This window comes from Salmo salar, chromosome ssa10 (assembly GCF_905237065.1).
Source record: "Salmo salar chromosome ssa10, Ssal_v3.1, whole genome shotgun sequence".
NCBI lineage: Eukaryota > Metazoa > Chordata > Actinopteri > Salmoniformes > Salmonidae > Salmo > Salmo salar.
The window spans coordinates 79,186,429-79,207,615 of record NC_059451.1 but is presented as its reverse complement, the minus strand read 5'-3'; the positions used below and the strand labels follow the sequence as shown (position 1 = coordinate 79,207,615).

General features: G+C 45.1%; 1 protein-coding gene across 1 annotated transcript; it reads left to right on the top strand.

Moving 5' to 3' along the window:
• The first annotated feature begins 1,280 nt into the window (after positions 1-1,280).
• On the top strand, positions 1,281-20,162 carry LOC106561002 (mixed lineage kinase domain-like protein). Its single transcript, XM_014124525.2, has 11 exons — positions 1,281-1,402; positions 12,739-13,182; positions 13,403-13,489; positions 13,921-14,098; positions 14,192-14,292; positions 17,364-17,499; positions 18,532-18,616; positions 18,816-18,955; positions 19,119-19,168; positions 19,349-19,489; positions 19,617-20,162. The coding sequence occupies exons 2-11, from the start codon at positions 12,741-12,743 to the stop codon at positions 19,664-19,666; spliced, it is 1,410 nt and encodes a 469-aa protein (XP_013980000.2). The 5' UTR covers positions 1,281-1,402; positions 12,739-12,740; the 3' UTR covers positions 19,667-20,162.
• The last annotated feature ends 1,025 nt before the right edge of the window (positions 20,163-21,187 follow it).

Here is a 21,187-nt window from a genome sequence, read left to right as displayed (position 1 = left end):
AGGCTCAGGTTCAGGGCAGGCAGTGGTCAGTAATCCAGGGCAGTGTCAACAGGTACAGAATGGCAGGCCTGATCACTCATGACGATGAGACAATACAGGGAGGTGGTCAGTGACCTGATCGAAGAGTGGCCAGAAAAAAGGGGCCAGAAAAAAAACATTGCTTAAAATGTTTTATTTGCAAACTCGTTTGGTGTTCCCCAAAGGGCATGTGGGAGACTCCCCAAACATATGGAAGAATGTACTCTGGTCAGATGAGACCAAAAAATGTGCTTTTTGCCCATCAAGGAAAACGCTATGTCTGTTGCAAACCGAACACTTCTCATCACCCCGAGATCCACATCCCCACAGTGAAGCATCATGCTGTGGGGATGTTTTTTATCGGCAGGGACTGGGAAACTGGTCAGAATTGATGGAATGATGGATGGTGCTAAATACAGGGAAATTCTTGAGGGAAACCTGTTTCAGTCTCCCAGAGATTTGAGACTGGAACGGAGGTTCACCTTCCAGCAGGACAATGACCCTAAGCATACTGCTAAAGCAACACTCGAGTGGTTTAAGGGGACATTTTTAAATGTCTTGGAATGGCCTAGTCAAAGCCCAGACCGCAATCCAATTGAGAATCTGTGGTATGACTTAAATATTGCTGTACACCAGCAGAACCCATCGAACTTGAAGGAGCTGGAGCAGTTTTGCCTTGAAGAATGGGCAAAAAATCCCAGTGGCTAGATATGCCAAGCTTATAGAGACATACCCCAAGAGACGTGAAGCTGTAATTGCTGCAAAAGGTGGCTCTACAAAGTATTGACTTGGGGGGGCTGAATAGTTATGCACGCTGAAGTATATCTTTATTTTTTTGTCTTATTTGTTGTTTGTTTCACAATAAAAAATATTTTGCATTTTCAAAGTGGTAGGCATATTGTGTAAATCAAATGATACAAACCTCCCAAAAATGTATTTTAATTCTAGGTTGCAATGCAACAAAATAGGAAACATGCCAAGGGCGGTGAATAATTTCGCAAGCCACTGTAAGTACTTTACACCACTGTCACCTTCCCACTGCACACTCAGTGCCATGTTTGACATATTTCATCACTTTTGATCGATTGGACAAAATATATTTATTTAAATATTTGGTCATTTGGGGTCCCTTGTTGAACCAAGTAGGTACATGGCATGCTATACCGTATTTTTAGCAGGCAATCACTATTGTTAAGAAAGAAATTAGATAAGCAGACCTGACCTGCAATAAACCGAGGAAGTGCACAGCTGTAGCCTATTGTAAGTTGTAGTGGTGTTGTAGGTGGAGCTCAAGACAAACCAGTGTCGGTGAACATAAAGGGTGTGATCTCCTTTTAGTTTCAAAGGTCATTGAAGTCTGCACCAACAACAACAGTCTCTCAAGGTATGTTTCATTTCAAACTTACAATAGATTTTAGGTTGAACAGAGAACAGTAACTGCTTGTGATGCGTGTGATCTTTTCTGTCGCTGAACTGTTATACTAACTGTACTTAAAAGTTCAAATTAACTGTATACTTGATGGCGAACCTGTATGGGTATCCTAAAGCCTGCTTCCTGCTGTTGAGAGCAATGCATTCTGTTCAAATCATTCCTCATAAATCCCTGAGCAAGGCTCCCAAATTTGGGCCATCGGGCTCAGTTGGGGTGACGATATCTCATAGTGATTTTGGGAAATGTGCTATAGCATTGCAGCAATATGGTAGTGTGGTGGAAAAAACACCTGTAAGACATTCCAGTCTCAATATACAGAAGCTTTATTTAAATATGCACGGGAAAACCAATTCAACTCGCTCTTAGTTCTCACAGACATTTTATACAGACCCAGGATGGGTGGGGTGTTTCACATGCCATTCGTATGAGTCAGGTACTTCTGCTTATCCCTAGTTAGCAGTCCCATAGGCAACAGACAAATCATGCCAAGGACACACGATTGAGAGCATAGCAGAGAACAGAGCAATCTTACAGAAATTAAGAAGAAAATTATGATCTGTCCCTTCTTCAGGCCATATAAGATACCAAATTAAATGTTCCTCTTCCACAGTAGCTTTCTCTGTGTTACCACTCTTTCTTTCATCCCTCTATCCCATACAGTTTTCCCATAGGGATTTTACCCTATGACAAACAATGTCAGTATACAACAAGTTATTGCTCACCCGTTAATCATAACTTTTCACACACACAGCTAGAACAGGGTTTTAGAAATATTTTGAGATATAGGACCAACACAGGATCCACGCATTAACCCCACAGAAGCCTTTTTCCGATATGGCCGCCAAACAACTCTGTTCTCATCTGACCATACCAGCATGAAATATTATTGTAGTATGCCCAGTAATATCTTAAAATGTACATAGTGATGCAGAATACACAACCAAATGAGTCCAGTGTACCAGGTTGTCACGGTTGTCGTAGAGAGGAGCGGACCAAAGTGCAGCGCGTGTGTCGTTCCACATTTTATTTATACTGTGAAACTACGCAATACATAAATAAACTTGAATGACAAAAAAAAAAAAACCGTGACGCAGAGGTGAAACAGACACTACTCAAAACTAATCTCCCTCAAACCCACGTGGAAAAAAACCCTACTTAAGTATGATCTCCAATTAGAGACAACGAGGACCAGCTGCCTCTAATTGGAGATCATCCCAAACAAAACCAACATAGAAATACAAAACTAGAACATGAACATAGAAAAACACCCCCTGTCACGCCCTGACCTACTCTACCATAGAAAATAACATCTTACTATGGTCAGGACGTGACAGTACCCCCCCAAAGGTGCGGACTCCGACCGCACCTAAACAAAACAACAACAACCCCCCCCCCCAAAATAAAGTGAGGGCAGTGTGGGGTGGGTAACTATTATCTATGGCGGCTTTGGTGCAGTACCCATAACCTTCTCATCCCTCGGATCCTCCCACAGAAGAGGCGGCTCCAGTTCGGGGTGTAACCCCCGCTCCGCCCGCTGATCCCTCTGCTTCTGTACCACCGAACCATGGATCGTCGGAGGAGGAATCGGACTGTGGATCGTCGCTGGAGGTTCTGGGCAGCGGGCCGCCGCTGAAGACTCCGGGCTGCGGGCCGCCGCTGAAGACTCCGGGCTGCGGGCCGCCGCTGAAGACTCCGGGCTGCGGGCCGCCGCTGAAGACTCCGGGCTGCGGGCCGCCGCTGAAGACTCCGAGCTGCGGGCCGCCGCTGAAGACTCCGGGCTGCGGGCCGCCGCTGAAGACTCCGGGCTGCGGGCCGCCGCTGAAGACACCGGGCTGCGGGCCGCTGCTGAAGACTCCGGGCCGTCGCTGAAGACTCCGGGCTGCGGGCCGTCTCAGGAGGTTCCGGGCTGCGGGCCGTCTCAGGAGGTTCCGGGCTGCGGGCCGTCTCAGGAGGTTCCGGGCTGCGGGCCGTCTCAGGAGGTTCCGGGCTGCGGGCCGTCTCAGGAGGTTCCGGGCTGCGGGCCGTCTCAGGAGGTTCCGGGCTGCGGGCCGTCTCAGGAGGTTCCGGGCTGCGGGCCGTCTCAGGAGGTTCCGGACTGGGAACTGTCGCCGGAAGCTCTGGACTGGGAACTGTCGCCGGAAGCTCTGGCCTGGGAACTGTCGTCGGAAGCTCTGGACTGGGAACGTGCACTGGAGGCCTGATGCGTGGGGCTGGCATAGGTGGCGCCAGACTAGTAACACGCAACTCAGGGCGAGTGAGGGGAGCAGGAACAGGACACCCCGGACTGAGCAGGTGCACTGGAGGCCTGATGCGTGGGGCTGGCATAGGTGGCACCAGACTGGTAACACGCACCTCAGGGCAAGTGCGGGAAGCAGGAACAGGGCGTACCAGGCTGGATAGACTCACTGGAGACCGGGTACGTGGGGCAGGCACAGGATATACTGGACCGTGGAGGCGCACTGGAGGTCTCGAGCGTAGAGCTGGCACAACCCGTCCTGGCTGGATGCTTACTTTCGCCCGGCAAACGCGGGGAGCTGGCACAGGACGAACTGGGCTGTGAATACGCACTGGCGACACAGTGCGCAGCGCCGGCGCAGGATATCCTGGACCGAGAAGGCGAACTGGAGACCAGGAGCGCTGAGCTGGCACCACCCTTCCTGGCTGAATGCTCAACCGAGCTCGGCAAATGCAGGGCGCGGGCACAGATCACACCGGGCTGTGAATAACACGAATAACACGCATAACACGGTGCTTGCTTCGTCACTCGCTCCCCAAGGTAAGCACGGGGAGTTGGCTCAGGTCTCCACCCTGGCTCTGCCAATCTCCCCGTGTGCCCCCCCGCCTCTCGGGCTTCCGTCGTTGCTGTGACTCCCTCGCTGCCTCCACCTGCTTCCCCGGCAGGCTGTTGTATCTCTCCAATACCTGCTCCCAAGTCCAGTCTATCCTTTTCTCCAACTCCTCCAGCGACCAGGATGCCATCTCCTCCTGGGCACGCTGCTTAATAAAGTCCTCCTGACCGCGCTGCTTGGTCCTTTGGTTGTGGGAGATTCTGTCATGGTTGTCATAGAGAGATCTCTAATTGATCTCCAATTAGAGACAACGAGGACCAGCTGCCTCTAATTGGAGATCATCCCAAACAAAACCAACATAGAAATACAAAACTAGAACATAAACATAGAAATACAAAACATAGAAAAACACCCCCTGTCACGCCCTGACCTACTCTACCATAGGAAATAACATCTTACTATGGTCAGGACGTGACAGAGGTATATAAAGATGTTAAATTATTCACAGAAATGTGGTAAGAATGTGTCCTGTCAGAATAAAGCTGTCAGAATCTGTGTTTTCTGAGTATGCTTTGATCCTTTTTTGCTATATTTAATCTTCAATCATGTGTTTATACATGAAAATAGTAATGAATGTGCACTGATTAAAATGTTATCCTATTAACTGTTTTAATTTTGAGAACTATAAACCTGCCTCGTACATTCCATTACAATGTTATCAAATCCAATGTTGGACCTGTTATCAGGATTTAGGTATGACCCAGATTCAGACAGTGTCAAAGAAACAAAAGTTTATTTCTAGTACAGGGGCAGGCAAATGACAGGTCTAAGGCAGGCAGAGGTAATTAATCCAGAGAGGGTGTAAAAGGTCCAAAACGGCAGGCAGTCTCAGGGTCAGGGCAGGCAGGGGTCAATTATCCAGTGAGGTGGGGCAAGGTATAGAATGGCAGGCAGGTTCAGAGTCAGGGCAGGCAAAACAGTCAAAACCGGGAAGGACTAGAAAACAGGAGCAAGAACAGACAGGACCAGCGGAAAAAAACGCTGGTAGGTTTCATGAAACAAAACGAACTGGTAACAGACAAACAGAGAACACAGGTATAAATACACAGGGGATAATGGGGAAGATGGATGACACCTGGAGCTGGGTGGAGACAAACACAGGTGAAACAGATCAGGGTGTGACACCTGTTGAGACCACTTATATTAATCTATATTTTTGGCATTCTAGTAACAGACCAATCTGCTATGGCCCCATAGTAAGAATACATCTTAATTTAGAATAGCTATGTGTAATGGTTTGCTGCTCTCATCAAGATATTAGGTTAAAATGTATTGGTATTCCTATGGAATGCAGCAAGTTTTTAATCCTCTGTTTTATGAAATTTGAATAGGATAATGGGATAACGTTGTATAGGTTATAAGATAACTTTGTATATAATTTTAATCATCTTATCTACGAATACTCACATCTGCATATCCATTTTACATGTTTGAAGATTAGATATTGCAATTATTGATCGTGTCATCTTCAGAAATCAGTCATTCTGACAACTTTTTGGGCACATTCTTACCAAAATTCTGTGAATTATTTAAAATATTTATATACACGCCCCCCTCCGTATTTATCTGGACAGTGAAGCTAAAACTTTTAATTTGGCTCTATACTTCAGCATTTTGGATTAGAGGTCAAATGTTTCATATCTGTTTTACCATTTAGATATTAAAGCACTTTATGTATCTAGCCCCCCCCCACCAATTTGAAGATCTCATAAGTATTTGCACAAGTAAAGTGTTCATGTGTATACGAGATAATAGAGTATTTCAGGTGTACTATACTGGTTGAGTAACTCTGCACATCTCGTAATGGTGTTACAGTATGAGATACTCAACACCAATGTATTACTGAGACTGACATCCCAAGGACCTTTTATATTTTATTTTAATTTTATTTAACTTGTATTTAACTAGGCAAGTCAGCTGAACAAATTCTAGGCGAGTCAGTTGAACAAAGTATATATTTACAATGACGGCATTCTCTATGGACTTACCTTTCACCATTACTACATTAGTTAACAGTTTACTACAGCAGTCACCAAGTTGACACAGATTCTCAATCTCACCCATGTGAAGGTGGATGTAGCTGATAAAAAAAACCTCTAAAAGAGTTATTGTACCATACAGTATGAAGGTCATCAAACTTGTTTCTGCAAGTGGTATGCAATTACCATTGATATGAGTGGGTCTATATCAGCATACGTTTAAATGTGAAGTTTTACAGTATCTTATATAGGGTCCCGCATTAAATGACGTACAGCTTATAAAGGCTTCATAAAGCCTTCGTAAACGCTATATAAATGTGTTAAAAATCATCTATAACCATATGTCATGCTTTAAATAGGTTCATAAATGTGGCAGAACTCAATCAAATGTATTTATAAAGCCCTTTTTACATGAGCAGATGTCACAATGTTCTTACACAGAAACCCAGCCTGAAACCCCAAACAGCAAGCAATGCAGATGTAGAAGCACGGTGGCTAGGAAAAACTCCCTAGGAAGAAACCTAGAGAGGACCCAGGCTCTGAGGGGTAGCCAGTCCTCTTCTGGCTGTGCCAGGTGTAGATTTTAAGAGTACATGGCCATTAAGGCCAGATTAATAATAAATAATAATTCCAGCGGTTGTAGAGGGTGCAACAGGTCAGCACCTCAGGAGTAAATGTCAGTTGGCTTTTCATAGCCGAGCATTCAGAGGTCGAGACAGCAGGTGCGGTAGAGAGAGAGCGAGAGGGGGCGAGAGAGAGAGGGAGAGTCAAAAACAGCAGGTCCGGGACAACGTAGCACGTCCGGTGAACAGGTCAGGGATCCATAGCCACAGGCAGAACAGTTGAAACTGGAGCAGCAGCACGACCAGGTGAACTGGGAACGGTCAGGAGTGATCAGGCCAGGTCGTCCTGAGGTATGGTCCTAAGGCTCAGGTCCTCCGGGAGGGGAGGGAGAGAGGACACCAGGACACCAGATAAGACAGGAGAATTATATCAGATAAAACAGACTGACCCTAACCCCCTGGTACATAGACTAGAGCAGAATAAATACTGGAGGCTGAGACAGGAGGAGTCGGGGGACACTGTGGCCCATCTGACGATACCACGGACAGGGCCAATCAGGCAGGATGTAACCCCACCCACTTTGCCAAAGCACAGCCCCACACCACTAGAGAGATATCAAAAGACCACCAACTTTCTACCCTGAGACAAGACTGAGTATAGCCCACGAATATCTCCTCCACCGCATGAGCCTGAGGGGGCACAAGATAGAACAGGAAGATCACATCAGTGACTCAACCCACTCAAGTCGAGTATAGCGCAAAAAATGTCTAGCACAATATGACACACCTCCTAGGGACCGCAAGGAAGAGCACAAGTGAGCCAGTGTGCCTCAGCCCCCGTAATCAGAGGCAGAGAATCCCAGTGGAGAGAGGGGAGCCAGCCAGGCAGAGACAGCAAGGGCGGTTCGTCATTCCAGGACCTTGCCGTTCACCTTCCAGGGCCAGACTACACTCAATTATAGGACCTACTGAAAATATGAGTCTTCAGTAAAGACTTAAAGATCGAGACCGAGTCTGCATCTCTCACATGGATATGCAGACCATTCCATAAAAATTGAGCTCTATAGGAGAAAGCCCTGCCTCCCGCTGTTTGCATCGAAATTCTATGGACGGAGGCCTGGGTCTTGTGACCGCAGTGTATGTGTAGGTATGTACAGCAGGACCAAATCGGTGAGATAGATAGGAGCAAGTCCATGTAGCGCTGTAGATTTTAGGGCTGATTGGACGACTGTTGGACGACCGAGATTTCTTTAGTGGAGCAGTAGCTATATATGTGTTTATATATGTATGTGTGTGTTTTTTATATATATATATATATATATATATATATACACAAACAGTTGAAGTCAGAAGTTTACATACACCTTAGCCAAATACATTTAAACTCCGTTCTTCACAATTCCTGACATTTAATTCTAGTAAAAATTCCCTGTCTTAGGTCAGTTAGGATCACCACTTTATTTTAAGAATGTGAAATGTCAGAATAATAGTAGAGAGAATAAATTATTTCAGATTTAACTTCCTGACTGATGTCTTGAGATGTTGCTTCAATATGTCCACATTATTTTCCTCCCTCATGATGCCATCTATTTTGTGACGTGCACCAGTCCCTCCTGCAGCAAAGCACCCCCACAACATGATGCTGCCACCCCCGTGCTTCACGGTTGGGATGGTGTTCTTCGGCTTGCAAGCCTCCCCCGGTCATTATGGCCAAACAGTTCTATTTCTGTTTCATCAGACCAGAGGACATTTCTCCAAAAAGTACGATCTTTGAACCCATGTGCAGTTGCAAACCGTAGTCTGGCTTTTTTATGGCGGTTTTGGAGCAGTGGCTTCTTCCTTGCTGAGCGCCCTTTCAGGTTATGTCGATATAGGACTCGTTTTACTGTGGATATGGATACTTTTGTACCTGTTTCCTCCAGCATCTTCACAAGGTCCTTTGCTGTGGTTCTGGGATTGATTTGCACTTTTTGCACCAAAGTACGTTCATCTCTAGGAGACAGAACACGTCTCCTTCCTGACCGGTATGGCAGCTGCGTGGTCCCATGGTGTTTATACTTGCGTACTACTGTTTGTACAGATGAACGTGGTACCTTCTGGCATTTGGAAATTGCTCCCAAGGATCAACCAGACTGACTTTTTCTGAGGTCTTGGCTGATTTCTTTTGATTTTCGCTTGATGTCAAGCAAAGAGGCACTGAGTTTGAAGGTAGGCCTTGAAATACATCCACAGGTACACCTCCAATTGACTCAAATTATGTCAATTAGCCTATCAGAAGCTTCTAAAGCCATGACATCATTTTCTGGAATTTCCAAGCTGTTTAAATGCACAGTCAACTTAGTGTATGTAAACTTCTGACCCACTGGAATTGTGATACAGTGAATTATAAGTGAAATAATCTGTCTGTTATCAATTGTTTGAAAAATTACTTGTGTCATTCACAAAGTAGATGTCCTAACCGACTTGCCCAAACTATAGTTTGTTAACAAGAAATTTGTGGAGTGGTTGAAAAACGAGTTTTAATGACTCCAACCTAAGTGTTTGTAAACTTCTGACTTCAACTGTATACTTAATTCAAAATAAATGCCTCATCCTATTTTAGATTCCTCGCACAGGGCGTCATAAATGTTGTGTCATTACTATCATTAACAGAAGTTGTGTTTAAGAAGCTAACATCTGGAATTGTTTTAAGATGGTCATAACAAGGATCACTTAACTATTTGATTTTGATATTTAGGACCCCTTAAGGTATCCCCCCCAACATCCCCCAAAAATGTCAACGTCTGTGAAATACCTATTTTCAACACCAGGAAAATAAGTATTTTCAACCTTCACTCAGAACTGAAAATGAACCTGATTTCAACATCCGTAAAATACGTATTTTTCAACGTCCGTAAAACGATGCCAATGTATTTTAACCATACGTAAAATACATTTTCACCTTTCATTCAGAACCTAAATTTAATCTAACTTCAACGTCTGGAAAATACATATTTTAGACGTATTTTCAATGTAATTTTGCTTACTGGTACTATACTATTTTTGTGGTGGGCGTCATTTTGTGGTCTCGCCTATGGCGGCAGAATGGCAAATATCGGTCCTGGCTATAGGTCAGGCCCTATTGTGCCCTATTCGGACAGGATTCGTTTTACTGTGGGAGGTCAGGTAATGTAATTATGTGCACGAGCACAAAACACCACGTCTGTAATTTTAGTCCGGTCTGAAACTGCAATGTCAGTAATTTGTACATGGCAGGAGAGTAACAATTCCAGCCAGAATAACCTACTGTTGTATTGGCGAACTCCAATGTATTCTGATAATAGACCCGTGCGAATCGACATCCCTCTGTTTTGAGAGAATTGTCTGAGTTTGACAGGTGATGCTCGCGGTTTGGGCAAGAAAACAATAACTGATTCCATACATTGAACTAAGTGATGCGCATAAGCTATATATGAATAGCCTACATAAAAAAATATGAATAGCCTACATGTTAAATAAAGGTTAAATAAAAAATAAGTAAAAAAAACATGCAGCCTATCAAGTTTCACAGTGAATGCTTTTGTTTATGTTTTGTGTGTATGAATTTAATATTGCCAAATGCATCAGTAAGCCTATTTAATGCAACTCTTGATGTTAATAGATCGAAAATCAGATGCATACAACTGACCTAAATGTTTGGAAATTATAAGTTATCTTTCTAAATTCTAACTTTAAAATGCATCTTAAGTGCAATTGCACTGTTTAGCTCACATCTGAAGCCTGGGGGGAATTTAGGATGTACTGTGGAGTGCTAAAATATCCTAATGATTATGAACAACAAACTTCTTCAATTGAAATATTATGGTGACACTATAGGAAATATGGTATGGTTTAGAAACTTTTGATTGAACATGATTTGGAAAGACACACCCCTGTCTATTTAAGGTCCCACAATTAACAGTGCAAGTCAGCAATAACCAAGCCATGAGGTCAAAGGAAATGTCCATAGAACTCAGAGATATTTTAACCTTTATTTAACTAGGCAAGTCAGTTAAGAACTAATTCTGATTTACAATGATGGCCTACCACCGACAAAACCCTGACCCTGGACGACGCTGGGCCAATTGTGCCCCAACCTATGGGGCTCCCAATCACAGCCGGTTGTGATACAGCCTGGAATTGAACCAGGGTCTGTAGTGACGCCTCTAGCACTGAGATGCAGTGCCTTAGATCGCTGCACCACTTGGGAGATCTGTGTCGATTCACAGATCTGGGGAAGGGTTTCAAAACATTTCTGCAGCATTGAAGATCCCCAAGAACACAGTGGCCTCCATTTTTAAATGGACAAAGTTCGGAACCACCAAGACTCTTCCTAGAGTTAAAGGGAAAAAGTTCGGAACCACCAAGACTCTTCCTAGAGTTAAAGGGAAAAAGTTTGGAACCACCAAGACTCTTCCTAGAGCTGGCCGCACGGCCAAACTGAGCAATCGGGGGAGAAGGGCCTTGGTCAGGGAGGTGGGGATATTTTTCAGCGGCAGGTACTGGGAGATTAGTCAGGATCGAGGGAAAGATGAACGGAGCAAAGTACAGAGAGATCCTTGAAGAAAACCTGCTCCAGAGCATTCAGGACCTCAGACTGGGGTGAAGGTTCACATTCAAACAGGACAATTACCTTAAGCACACAGCCAAGACAACACAGGAGTGGCTCTGGACAAGTCTCTGAATGTCTTTGAGTGGCCCAGCCAGAGCCCGGACTTGAACCCGATCGAACATCTCTGGTGAGACCTGAAAATAGCTGTGCAGCGACGCTCCCCATCCAACCTGACAGAGCTTGAGAGGATATGCAGAGAAGAATGGGAGAAACTCCCCAAATACAGGTGTGCCAAGCTTGTAGCATCATACCCAAGAAGACTTGAGGCTGTACTTGCTGCCAAAGGTACGGAGTGGAGGGTCTGAATACTTATGTAAATGTGATATTTCTGTTTTTTAACTTTAATAAAATGTACAAACATTTCTAAAAACCTGTTTTTGTTTTGTCATTATGGGTATTGTGTATAGATTGTTTTTTTCCCCCTTACCAATCTATACACATTTTAGAATAAGGCTGTAACGTAACAAAATGTGGAAAAAGTGAAGGGGTGTGAATACTTTCCGAATGCACTGTATGGGGTATACAACAATCCCAGCTGTGCAGATTTTGCTGCGAAGAGACAGAATCGTTAGATCATTTGTTTTGGTACTGTCCATAAGTAGCTTGTTTTTGGTCGCAGGTTCAGGAATGGCTGAAGAATTGTTTACCTGGCGCTAACTCTGCAAATAGCACTGCTGGGTGATTTGAAAAGTCATAGTCAATTGATCAATAAAATAATAATACTCTTAGCAAAAATGTTTATTTTTAATTTACAATATGTAGAAACTATGAGAATAGAAAGGTTCAGACATTTTGTGAAACGTCACAGCTCAGTTGAGAAATATATGGCAAATATTACCTGGATAGTGTTCAGAGATAGATGGGAGGGGTTTATGGCAGCTGAAGGATGGGACTAAAAACAAACAAAAGATAACTAATGTCAAATATACTGTGTCCGTAAAATGTATATAGTATGTATAAGCTGGATGTATAAGCCTATGTGCTGTTGTACATTAGTTTACTCCAATTTGGGGAGGGGAGGTGGGGTTAAGGGAAATTATTCAAGGAAAATATATATTTATAAAAAGTATATATGGGGGATTGGAAATGATTCAGACAATTACATTGATAGAAGCCACAATCTATTTGCAATATTGAAGATGATCTACCCCCTTAAAAAAATCCCCCAAAATGTATACTGTAGCTAGAGACATTCTCAGACATATGTTTGGGGGGAAAACTTGTCTAATGCATTTCTAAACCTTTGTCTCTTCTCCTCTCTCCCCAGCCATGGACATCATAAAGCCCATATTGGGCATAGCGAAGAAGCTCTATTCTTTATGTGCTGAAGTGAAAGCCAATAAAAAGCGCTGTCAGCGTTTGGCCCAGCGCGTAAATGTCTTGGCAGATACGGTGAGTATGGTAAAGGGGCTGGGGGAAGACCCTGCCCCTGTGGAGAACAGCCTGCGTGAGCTCAAACTCACCCTGGAAAATGCCCAGGACATGGTTGAGAAATACGCTAGCGCAAAATACATGAACCGCGTCTTGAAGGCCTACAAGCAGGGAGAAGAGTTTGAGAGTTTGACCATGCGCTTGTACGATTCAGCTCAGGTGCTGTCGCTAGCCCTGCAGGTGGATCACAGAGAGCAGCTACAGCAGAGATTCAACGAGGAGACGCGATGGAGAGAGGATAAGGCGGACAGGGAGATAGATCATCTGGAGCTGCAGAAATGTGAGACACTTCTACCATGCACTTTTTAGTGCAAGGTCTTAATCATGTAGCCTCCCTGTATATGTGTACTGTGGTCACTGCCAGGAGGTCTGGGCTGTTTTATGGCCAGTCACTGATCCTGCTGACTACACCGTGTGTGTGTGTGTGTGTGTGTGTGTGTATATGTGGCTTGATTGGGGGCAATTTCAAGCAAGTGACATTGTGCATATTTATCCCACAGTGCTACATGAGAAAGTGGAAGAAGTGCTAGGGAAAGTGGACTCCACCCAAGAAGATGCAAAAGACATCAAAGCCTTTTTGGAAACCTGTAAGTAAGCCTCTATAGATTAATGTCCAAATTAATGAAACTAAGAATGTTTCGTCTTTATTTGTTTACTAGCTGTACTACTTAATTTGGAATCTGAGCAACTGTTTCTCATTTCTCGTTGACCTTGACCAGCGTCTGATGATAAAGGAGACTGTGTGTCTGTTTGCGTTTTCGTTCCTTTGTGGTTTATACCTTTCTCCATTTTTGTTTGATACTACAAGCACTCAAGTTTCACTCATACAAACTCATACAAACTACAAAACACAGCATAGTTTACATCCTACACCAGGAAAGCATGGTCTCACTGTATTTTGCATGATGGTGTGTTTTCCTGTTGGACCTTTAGTTATCTGTGTTATTGATGTGTTATGTTCCTAAGTCTCGTATGACTTGCTATCTCATTGACTTTGTTGTGTGTTTCCCATTGACAGTAAAGAAGCCAAGGATTTTAGATCAAGACATAAGAGAGATCAAGCCAGAGGAGCTGATCTACAACCTGCCCAAAGAGCCCTTCATCAAAAATGACAATTCAGAGATATTCAAAGGAGAGTACAACAAATTCACAGTGGCCATCAAAAGATACACCTACTCAAGGAGCACAAGCCTGAGGTATATAGCATACAAGACGTCTCAGAGAGTTCTTGTAATATCAGCTTCGGTGCTAAACATATTTGTTTAATGGGTTATGTTTGTCCCACACAGTCAGGTGAGAAGCATCTTTAAAAAGGAAGTGGAGACTATGAAACGCTTTGAGTCACCAAACATCCTGCGAATGTTTGGGATCTGTGTCCAGGAAGAGAGCGGTGAGTGAGCTTCTTTTTGCAGTATGTGAAATACTGTAGTTTCTGAACAAATAGGAGACTGGATACAATCAGAATCACCTTTATTCACCATGTACACCCGGAATTTGATTTTGTGAAATGGTGCTGCCACAGTAAACAGAATAAACAAGCAGAATATAGATGAAGAATTTACATGAATCCACATACAGTCTGTATACTATGAACAGCAACAACAACAAAAATGAATAATTGTACATGGTATGGATGTATAAACAAATGTACAGTCCATGGTGTGCAATGGAGTGGAACTACATATGCAGTCAGTCAGTGGCAGAGGGAAAATTGGCAACCGCATATGTGCAGCAATGTGCATAGCGAAGTACAGTTGCTGTATAATGAGCAAAGTAATCAGGACATGATATCAAATCAAAACTTTATTTGTCACCTGTGTCGAATACAACATGTGTAGACCTTACCGTGAAATGCTTACTTACAGGCCCTTAACCAACAGTGCATATTTACCAAATAAACTAAAGTAAAAAATAAAATAAAAAGTAACACAATAAAATAACAATAAAAAGGCTATATACAGGCGGTACCGGTACCGAGTCAATGTGATGGGGTACAGGATAGTCGAGGTCATTTGTACATGTAGGTAGGGGTGAAGTGACTATGAATAGATAATAAACAGTGAGTAGCAGCAGTGTAAAAAACAAATGGGGTGGTGTCAATGTAAATAATCCGGTGGCCATTTGATTAATTGTTCAGCAGTCTTATGGCTTGGAGGTAGAAGCTGTTAAGGAGCCTTTTGGTCCTAGACTTGGTGCTCCAGTACCGCTTGCCGTGCGGTAGCAGAGAAAACAGTCTATAACTTGGGTGACTGGAGTCTGACAATGTTTGGGGCTTTCCTCTGACACTGCTTAGTATATAGGTCTTAGATAGCAGGAAGATTGGCCCCAGTGATGTACTGGGCCGTACGCATTACCCTATGTAGCGCCTTATGATCAGATGCCGAGCAGTTACCATACCAGGCGGTGATGCAACCGGTCAGGACACGCTCGATGGTGCAGCTGTATAACTTTTTGAGGATCTGGGGACCCATGCCAATCTTTTTAGTCTCCTGAGGGGGAAAAGGTGTTGTCGGGCCCTCTTCAAGACTGTCTTGCTGTGTTTGGACCATGATAGTTCATTGGTAATGTGGACACCAAGGAACTTGAAACACTTGACCCGCTCCACTACAGCCCCGTCGATGTTAATGGGGACCTGTTCAGCCCACAATTTCCTGTAGTCCACGATCAGCCCATGACGCTTTGTTTGTTTGATGGTTCGTCTGAGGGCATAGCGGGATTTTTTACAAGCGTCTGGATTAGTGTTCCGCTCCTTGAAAGCAGCAGCTCTAGCCTTTAGCTCGATGCGGATGTTGCCTGTAATCCATGGCTTCTGGTTGGGATATGTACGTACGGTCACTGTGGGGACGACGTCGTCAATGCACTTATTTATGAAGCCAAGGACTGAGATGGTATACTCCTCAATGCCATGGATGAATCCCGGGAACATATTGGATGAATCCAGGAACATATTCCTGTCTGTGCCAGTCTGTGCTAGCAAAACAGTCCTGTAGCGTAGCATCTGCGTCATCTGACCACTTCCGTATTGAGCGAGTCACTGGTACTTCCTGCTTTAGTTTTTTCTTGTAAGCAGGAATCGGGAGGATAGAATTATGGTCAGATTTGCCAAATAGAGGGCGGGGGAGAGCTTTGTATGCATCTCTGTGTGTGGAGTAAAGGTGGTCTAGAGTTTCTTTCCTCTGGTTGCCCATGCCTGCATTAATGTCCCCAGCCACTAGGAGCGCCGCTTCTGTATGAGCATTTTCTTGTTTGCTTATGGCCTACAGCTGGTTGAATGCGGTCTTAGTGCCAGCATCTGTTTGTGGTGGTAAATAGACGGCTACGAATAATATAGATGTCACGACTTCCGCCGAAGTCGGCTCCTCTCCTTGTTCGGGCGGCGTTCAGCGATCGACGTCACCGGCTTTCTAGCCATCGCCGCTCCATTTTTCATATTACCATTAGTTTTGTCTTGTTCCATACACACCTGGTTTTCATTCCCTAATCACACTGAATGTATTTAGTCCTCTGTTCCCCTCTGAAATTGTTTTATGTTATGTGGGTATTTGTCATGCACCATACTTTTGTTCATGCTCCGTGTTTTTTGGGCATGTTTATGTACTTATGTGCTATCATTTTGGACCGGAATTAAAAGTGCGCCTGTTACTACACTCTGCTCTCCTGCACCTGACTTCGCCTCCCATACACACCACTAACAATAGATGAGAACTCTCTTGGTAGATAGTGTTGTCTACAGCTTATCATAAGGTACTCTGCCTCAGGCAAGCAATACCTCGGGACGTCTTTAATATTGGACATCGCCCACCAGCTGTTATTGACAAATAGACACACACACCCACCCCTCGTCTTACCAGACGTAGCTTCTCTGTCCTGCCAGTGCATGGAAAATCCCACCAGCTCTATATTATCCATGTCGTCGTTCAGCCACGACTCGGTGAAACATAAGTTATTACAGTTTTTAATGTCCCGTTTGTAGTATAATCTTGATAGTAGGTCATCCATTTTATTTTCCAATGATTGCACGTTGAACAACTGAACGGATGGCAGTGGGAGTTTTCTCACTCGCCTACGAATTCTCAGAAGGCAGCCGACCTCCGCCCCCTTTTTCTCCGGGGGCCCGTTCCCGAACAAGCAGTATTTCCTTCGCTTCGGACTAGTTAAAGAAAAAATATTCTTCCAGTTCGAGGTAGGTAATCGCTGTTCTGATGCCCAGAAGTTATTTTCGGTCATAAGAGACAGTAGCAGCAACATTATGTACAAAATAAGTAAAAAAATAAGTTACAAATAACACGAAAAAAACTAACAAAATAGCACAATTGGTTGGGAGCACGTAAAACGTCAGCCATCCTTTCCAGCGCCATTCACCAAATCACCATGTGATTTCAGAATATGATATCAAAATGGGATGATGATGTGCCCTTGTTGCATTTAATAATCCTCTTCTCTACCGTGGTTGTCCCGCAGGACCCAATCCAAACTACTTCATTGTCATGGAGTTTTGTGAGAAGGGCAGTCTGAGAGAGGTGCTGGATTCCCAAAGGAAGCTGCCCTGGGACAGAAAGGCTCGCATGAGTCTGGATGCAGCACAGGGCCTCTACAGGTAGCAGGTTGATGTTTATTGTCATGAGTCTGGATGCAGCACAGGGCCTCTACAGGTAGCAGGTTGATGTTTATTGTCATGAGTCTGGATGCCACAGGGTCTCTACAGGTAACAGGTTGATGTTTATTGTCATGAGTCTGGATGCAGCACAGGGCCTCTACAGGTAACAGGTTGATGTTTATTGTCATGAGTCTGGATGCAGCACAGGGTCTCTACAGGTAACAGGTTGATGTTTATTGTCATGAGTCTGGATGCAGCACAGGGCCTCTACAGGTAGCAGGTTGATGTTTATTGTCATGAGTCTGGATGCAGCACAGGGTCTCTACAGGTAGCAGGTTGATGTTTATTGTCATGAGTCTGGATGCCACAGGGCCTCTACAGGTAACAGGTTGATGTTTATTGTCATGAGTCTGGATGCAGCACAGGGCCTCTACAGGTATACAAACATAGAAATGAATGTCTTTACCCTGTGCCCTACACAAGTAAACCAGTCACAACACCTATTGCATATGACACAAAGAGCACCACCTCTATCATATTGTTGCCATAAATGTGTTAAGTCGATACAATAACGAATCGATCTATAGTCTAATCTTTTATTTGAATAATGTCTCTGTCGGGTACTTTCCCTTTCTAATCTCTACCCCGCTACCTCTCCAAAAGTAGAAAGTCATGTGTCCTGTACACACACGAAAGGGCTTCACCAGAGCGGTGGAAAGCAACGCCAATAGCTGGCTAATAATGTCGCACCTCTAATAGCCATGCCATGGCCAAGTGTCACAGGTAACACGGCAGGTACAATTTGGCCATATTCGAAAGAGGAACGTTAAATTCCTGTTCATGTGTCTACAATCCACCTACTAAAACATATGTCCACCATTATTAGTATGTGCTGCTTCATCTTCACTAAAACAATAGGTATACTGGATCTGTGCCCTGTACCTCTCTCACCAAAGTTCACAGCACTAGAAAGTGTACCCTAATCACATTGAGCTACCCTGTCAAGACTAGCTAATATCTCTATCACTATAGATTGCACCAGTCGGAGGAGAAGTTTAAAGTGCATGGATGCATCAACAGCAGCAAGTTCCTGGTAGATGCTGGGTACAGAGTGAAGGTATGAGGTTCAATGCAGTCCTCTACACAGCCATATGTGTTGGCACCACTAAGCGATAGACCCAGAAAGTAAGGCCACTGCTAAATAGAGGCAGAGGTTGTTTTGAAGATGTGTAGTTGATGTTCCATGTTTACAGTGTTGCAGTACTCTATCGCAATGTAATTGTTTTGGGTTCTGTTGTGCGTGTGTGTGTGGTCAGCTGGCAGGTTTTGAGCTGGCCCAAACAGAGACGTCATTGAAGAGGACTGAGGACAGGAAGAGGAGCTCCTTGTGCTACAGCTCCCCTCAGCAGCTTGAGAGTGTCAACCATCCCTACAACAAAGCTTGTGAGATGTACAGGTCTGCTTCCAAGCACACTTACAACACACTCTCCACTTTTGTAAATGAATGAATGTCATAATCACAGAAATATTTTTTTATGTTCAAATGTTCTCTGTTGGTGTAATGCAGGCCCTAAGTATACTCTCAGTTCACTCTGTTTAAATTGTTGTGTTCGTTGCAGTTTTGGCATTGTCCTTTGGGAGATCGCAACCGGCAAGATTCCCTTCAAAGGTGTGTCAACTCCATTAATTGAAATGCTGTGTGTAACAAACACTATCAGCAATAACAGTGATACTGTATATCTGAAAATGGTATGGTTGGGTTTTCTCTCTCGCTGTAAGCATGCAGTAGTTGCTCTGTCATATTTAGAAATATATCATTCAATGTCTGTTCTCTTGTTCTTCTGATCAGACTGCTCACACAAAGATGTGTATCAGAGGGTGTATAAAGAAAAATATACTGAACCTCTTCCTAAAGACTGCCCTAAACAGTTGGGAGAACTGATCAACTACTGTCGCTCCTACGACAGCTTCTACAGGCCGACAGCGGGAGGTAATGCAACACAACTAAATGGCATATAATGAATGTGCAGGAACATACATTTCATTTAGCTGTTCGATATGGATTCCTATTTGTCCTCTGAGTTATTGTTTCCTAATCAGCTTTCTCTGTTCCACAGTGTTGGTTGACAAGCTGCGCAATGTGGTGGAGCAGTTAGAGGAGGACTAACAAACACAGAGGTTCATCTCCATCTTCAGAGTTCTCAGAAACATGGCTGGAGAAGAGAAAAAACATGAAGCGCTATCATCCCCACTCCCCAGGTCAAAGGAAGACCAACCAACCCCTTGCCTAAAACCTTTGTTTCTGGCAAACCTTCGGCCAGTTTGTTGCAAATTTGCAGCAAACTCATATTTTCAAATGCAAATTAGTTTTTGGGCAAACTGTTGCTGTAAATTTGCGGCAACGCGTGAACTTCTGGCAAAGAATCCTGGAAAACTTGTGGTGAACATTCTATTGTTTGCTGCAAACTCAATATGAATATGCAAATTAGATCCGGTTTTTGGTTGCTGTGTGTTGACATTGAAATGTTGTATCTACATAAAACAAGTCACATAACTTAAAATGAACTTACTCCACAGAGAAAAAACAACATACTAAATGTAGTAAATATACTAAACATGTATTCAGTGTCTTAACAGATACAAATAAATCCAATTTGAAATCATTAGCATGGTAATGGCGAAAAGAGCAAAGACTGGACGCCGCCGAAGGCTCCGCCGAAGGCTCCGGGCTGCGGACCGCCGTCCGAAGGCTCCGGGATGCGGACCGCCGTCCGAAGGCTCCGGGCTGCGGACCGCCGTCCGAAGGCTCCGGGCTGCGGACCGCCGTCCGAAGGCTCCGGGCTGCGGACCGCCGTCCGAAGGCTCCGGGCTGCGGACCGCCGTCCGAAGGCTCCGGGCTGCGGACCGCCGTCCGAAGGCTCCGGGCTGCGGACCGCCGTCCGAAGGCTCCGGGCTGCGGACCGCCGTCCGAAGGCTCCGGGCTGCGGACCGCCGCCCGAAGGCTCCGGGCTGCGGACCGCCGCCGAAGGCTCCGGGCTGCGGACCGCCGCCGAAGGCTCCGGGCTGGGGAGCGTTGCCGGAGGCTCCGGGCTGGGGAGTGTCGCCGGAGGCTGGGGAACGGGCTGGGGAATGTCGCCGGAGGCTCCGGGCTGGGGAGCGTCGCCGGAGGCTCCGGACTGGAGAGTGTCGCTGGAGGTTCCGGGCTGAGATCCGTCTCAATAGGTTCCGGACTGTAGGCCGTCTCAGTAGGTTCCGGACTGTAGACCGTCTCAGTAGGTTCCGGACTGTAGGCCGTCTCAGTAGGTTCCGGACTAAAAAACGTCACCGGAAGCTCTGGACGGGGAACTGTCGCCGGAAGCTCTGGACGGGGAACTGTCGCCGGAAGCTCTGGACGGGGAACTGTCGCCGGAAGCTCTGGACGGGGAACTGTCGCCGGAAGCTCTGGATGGGGAACTGTCGCCGGAAGCTCTGGACTGGAAATGTGCACTGGAATCCTGATGCATGGTACTGGCATGGGTGGCGCCAGACTGGTAACCCCCCACCTCAGGACAAGTGCAGGGAGCAGGAACAGGACACTCCGGACTGGGCATGCGCACTGGAGGTCTGATGCGTGGGACTGGCCTAGGTGGCGCCAGACTGGTAACACGCACCTCAGGGCGAGTGAGGGGAGCAGGAACAGGACACTCCG

What these genes read in the sequence shown, in the direction of transcription:
- LOC106561002 (XM_014124525.2), top strand. Translation starts at nt 12,741, where the DNA reads ATGGACATCATAAAGCCCATATTGGGCATAGCGAAGAAGCTCTATTCT. An exon ending in CAAAGCCTTTTTGGAAACCT is followed by an intron (nt 13,490 to 13,920) that starts GTAAGTAAGCCT and finishes TCCCATTGACAG; the next exon opens with TAAAGAAGCCAAGGATTTTA. An exon ending in TCAAGGAGCACAAGCCTGAG is followed by an intron (nt 14,099 to 14,191) that starts GTATATAGCATA and finishes TGTCCCACACAG; the next exon opens with TCAGGTGAGAAGCATCTTTA.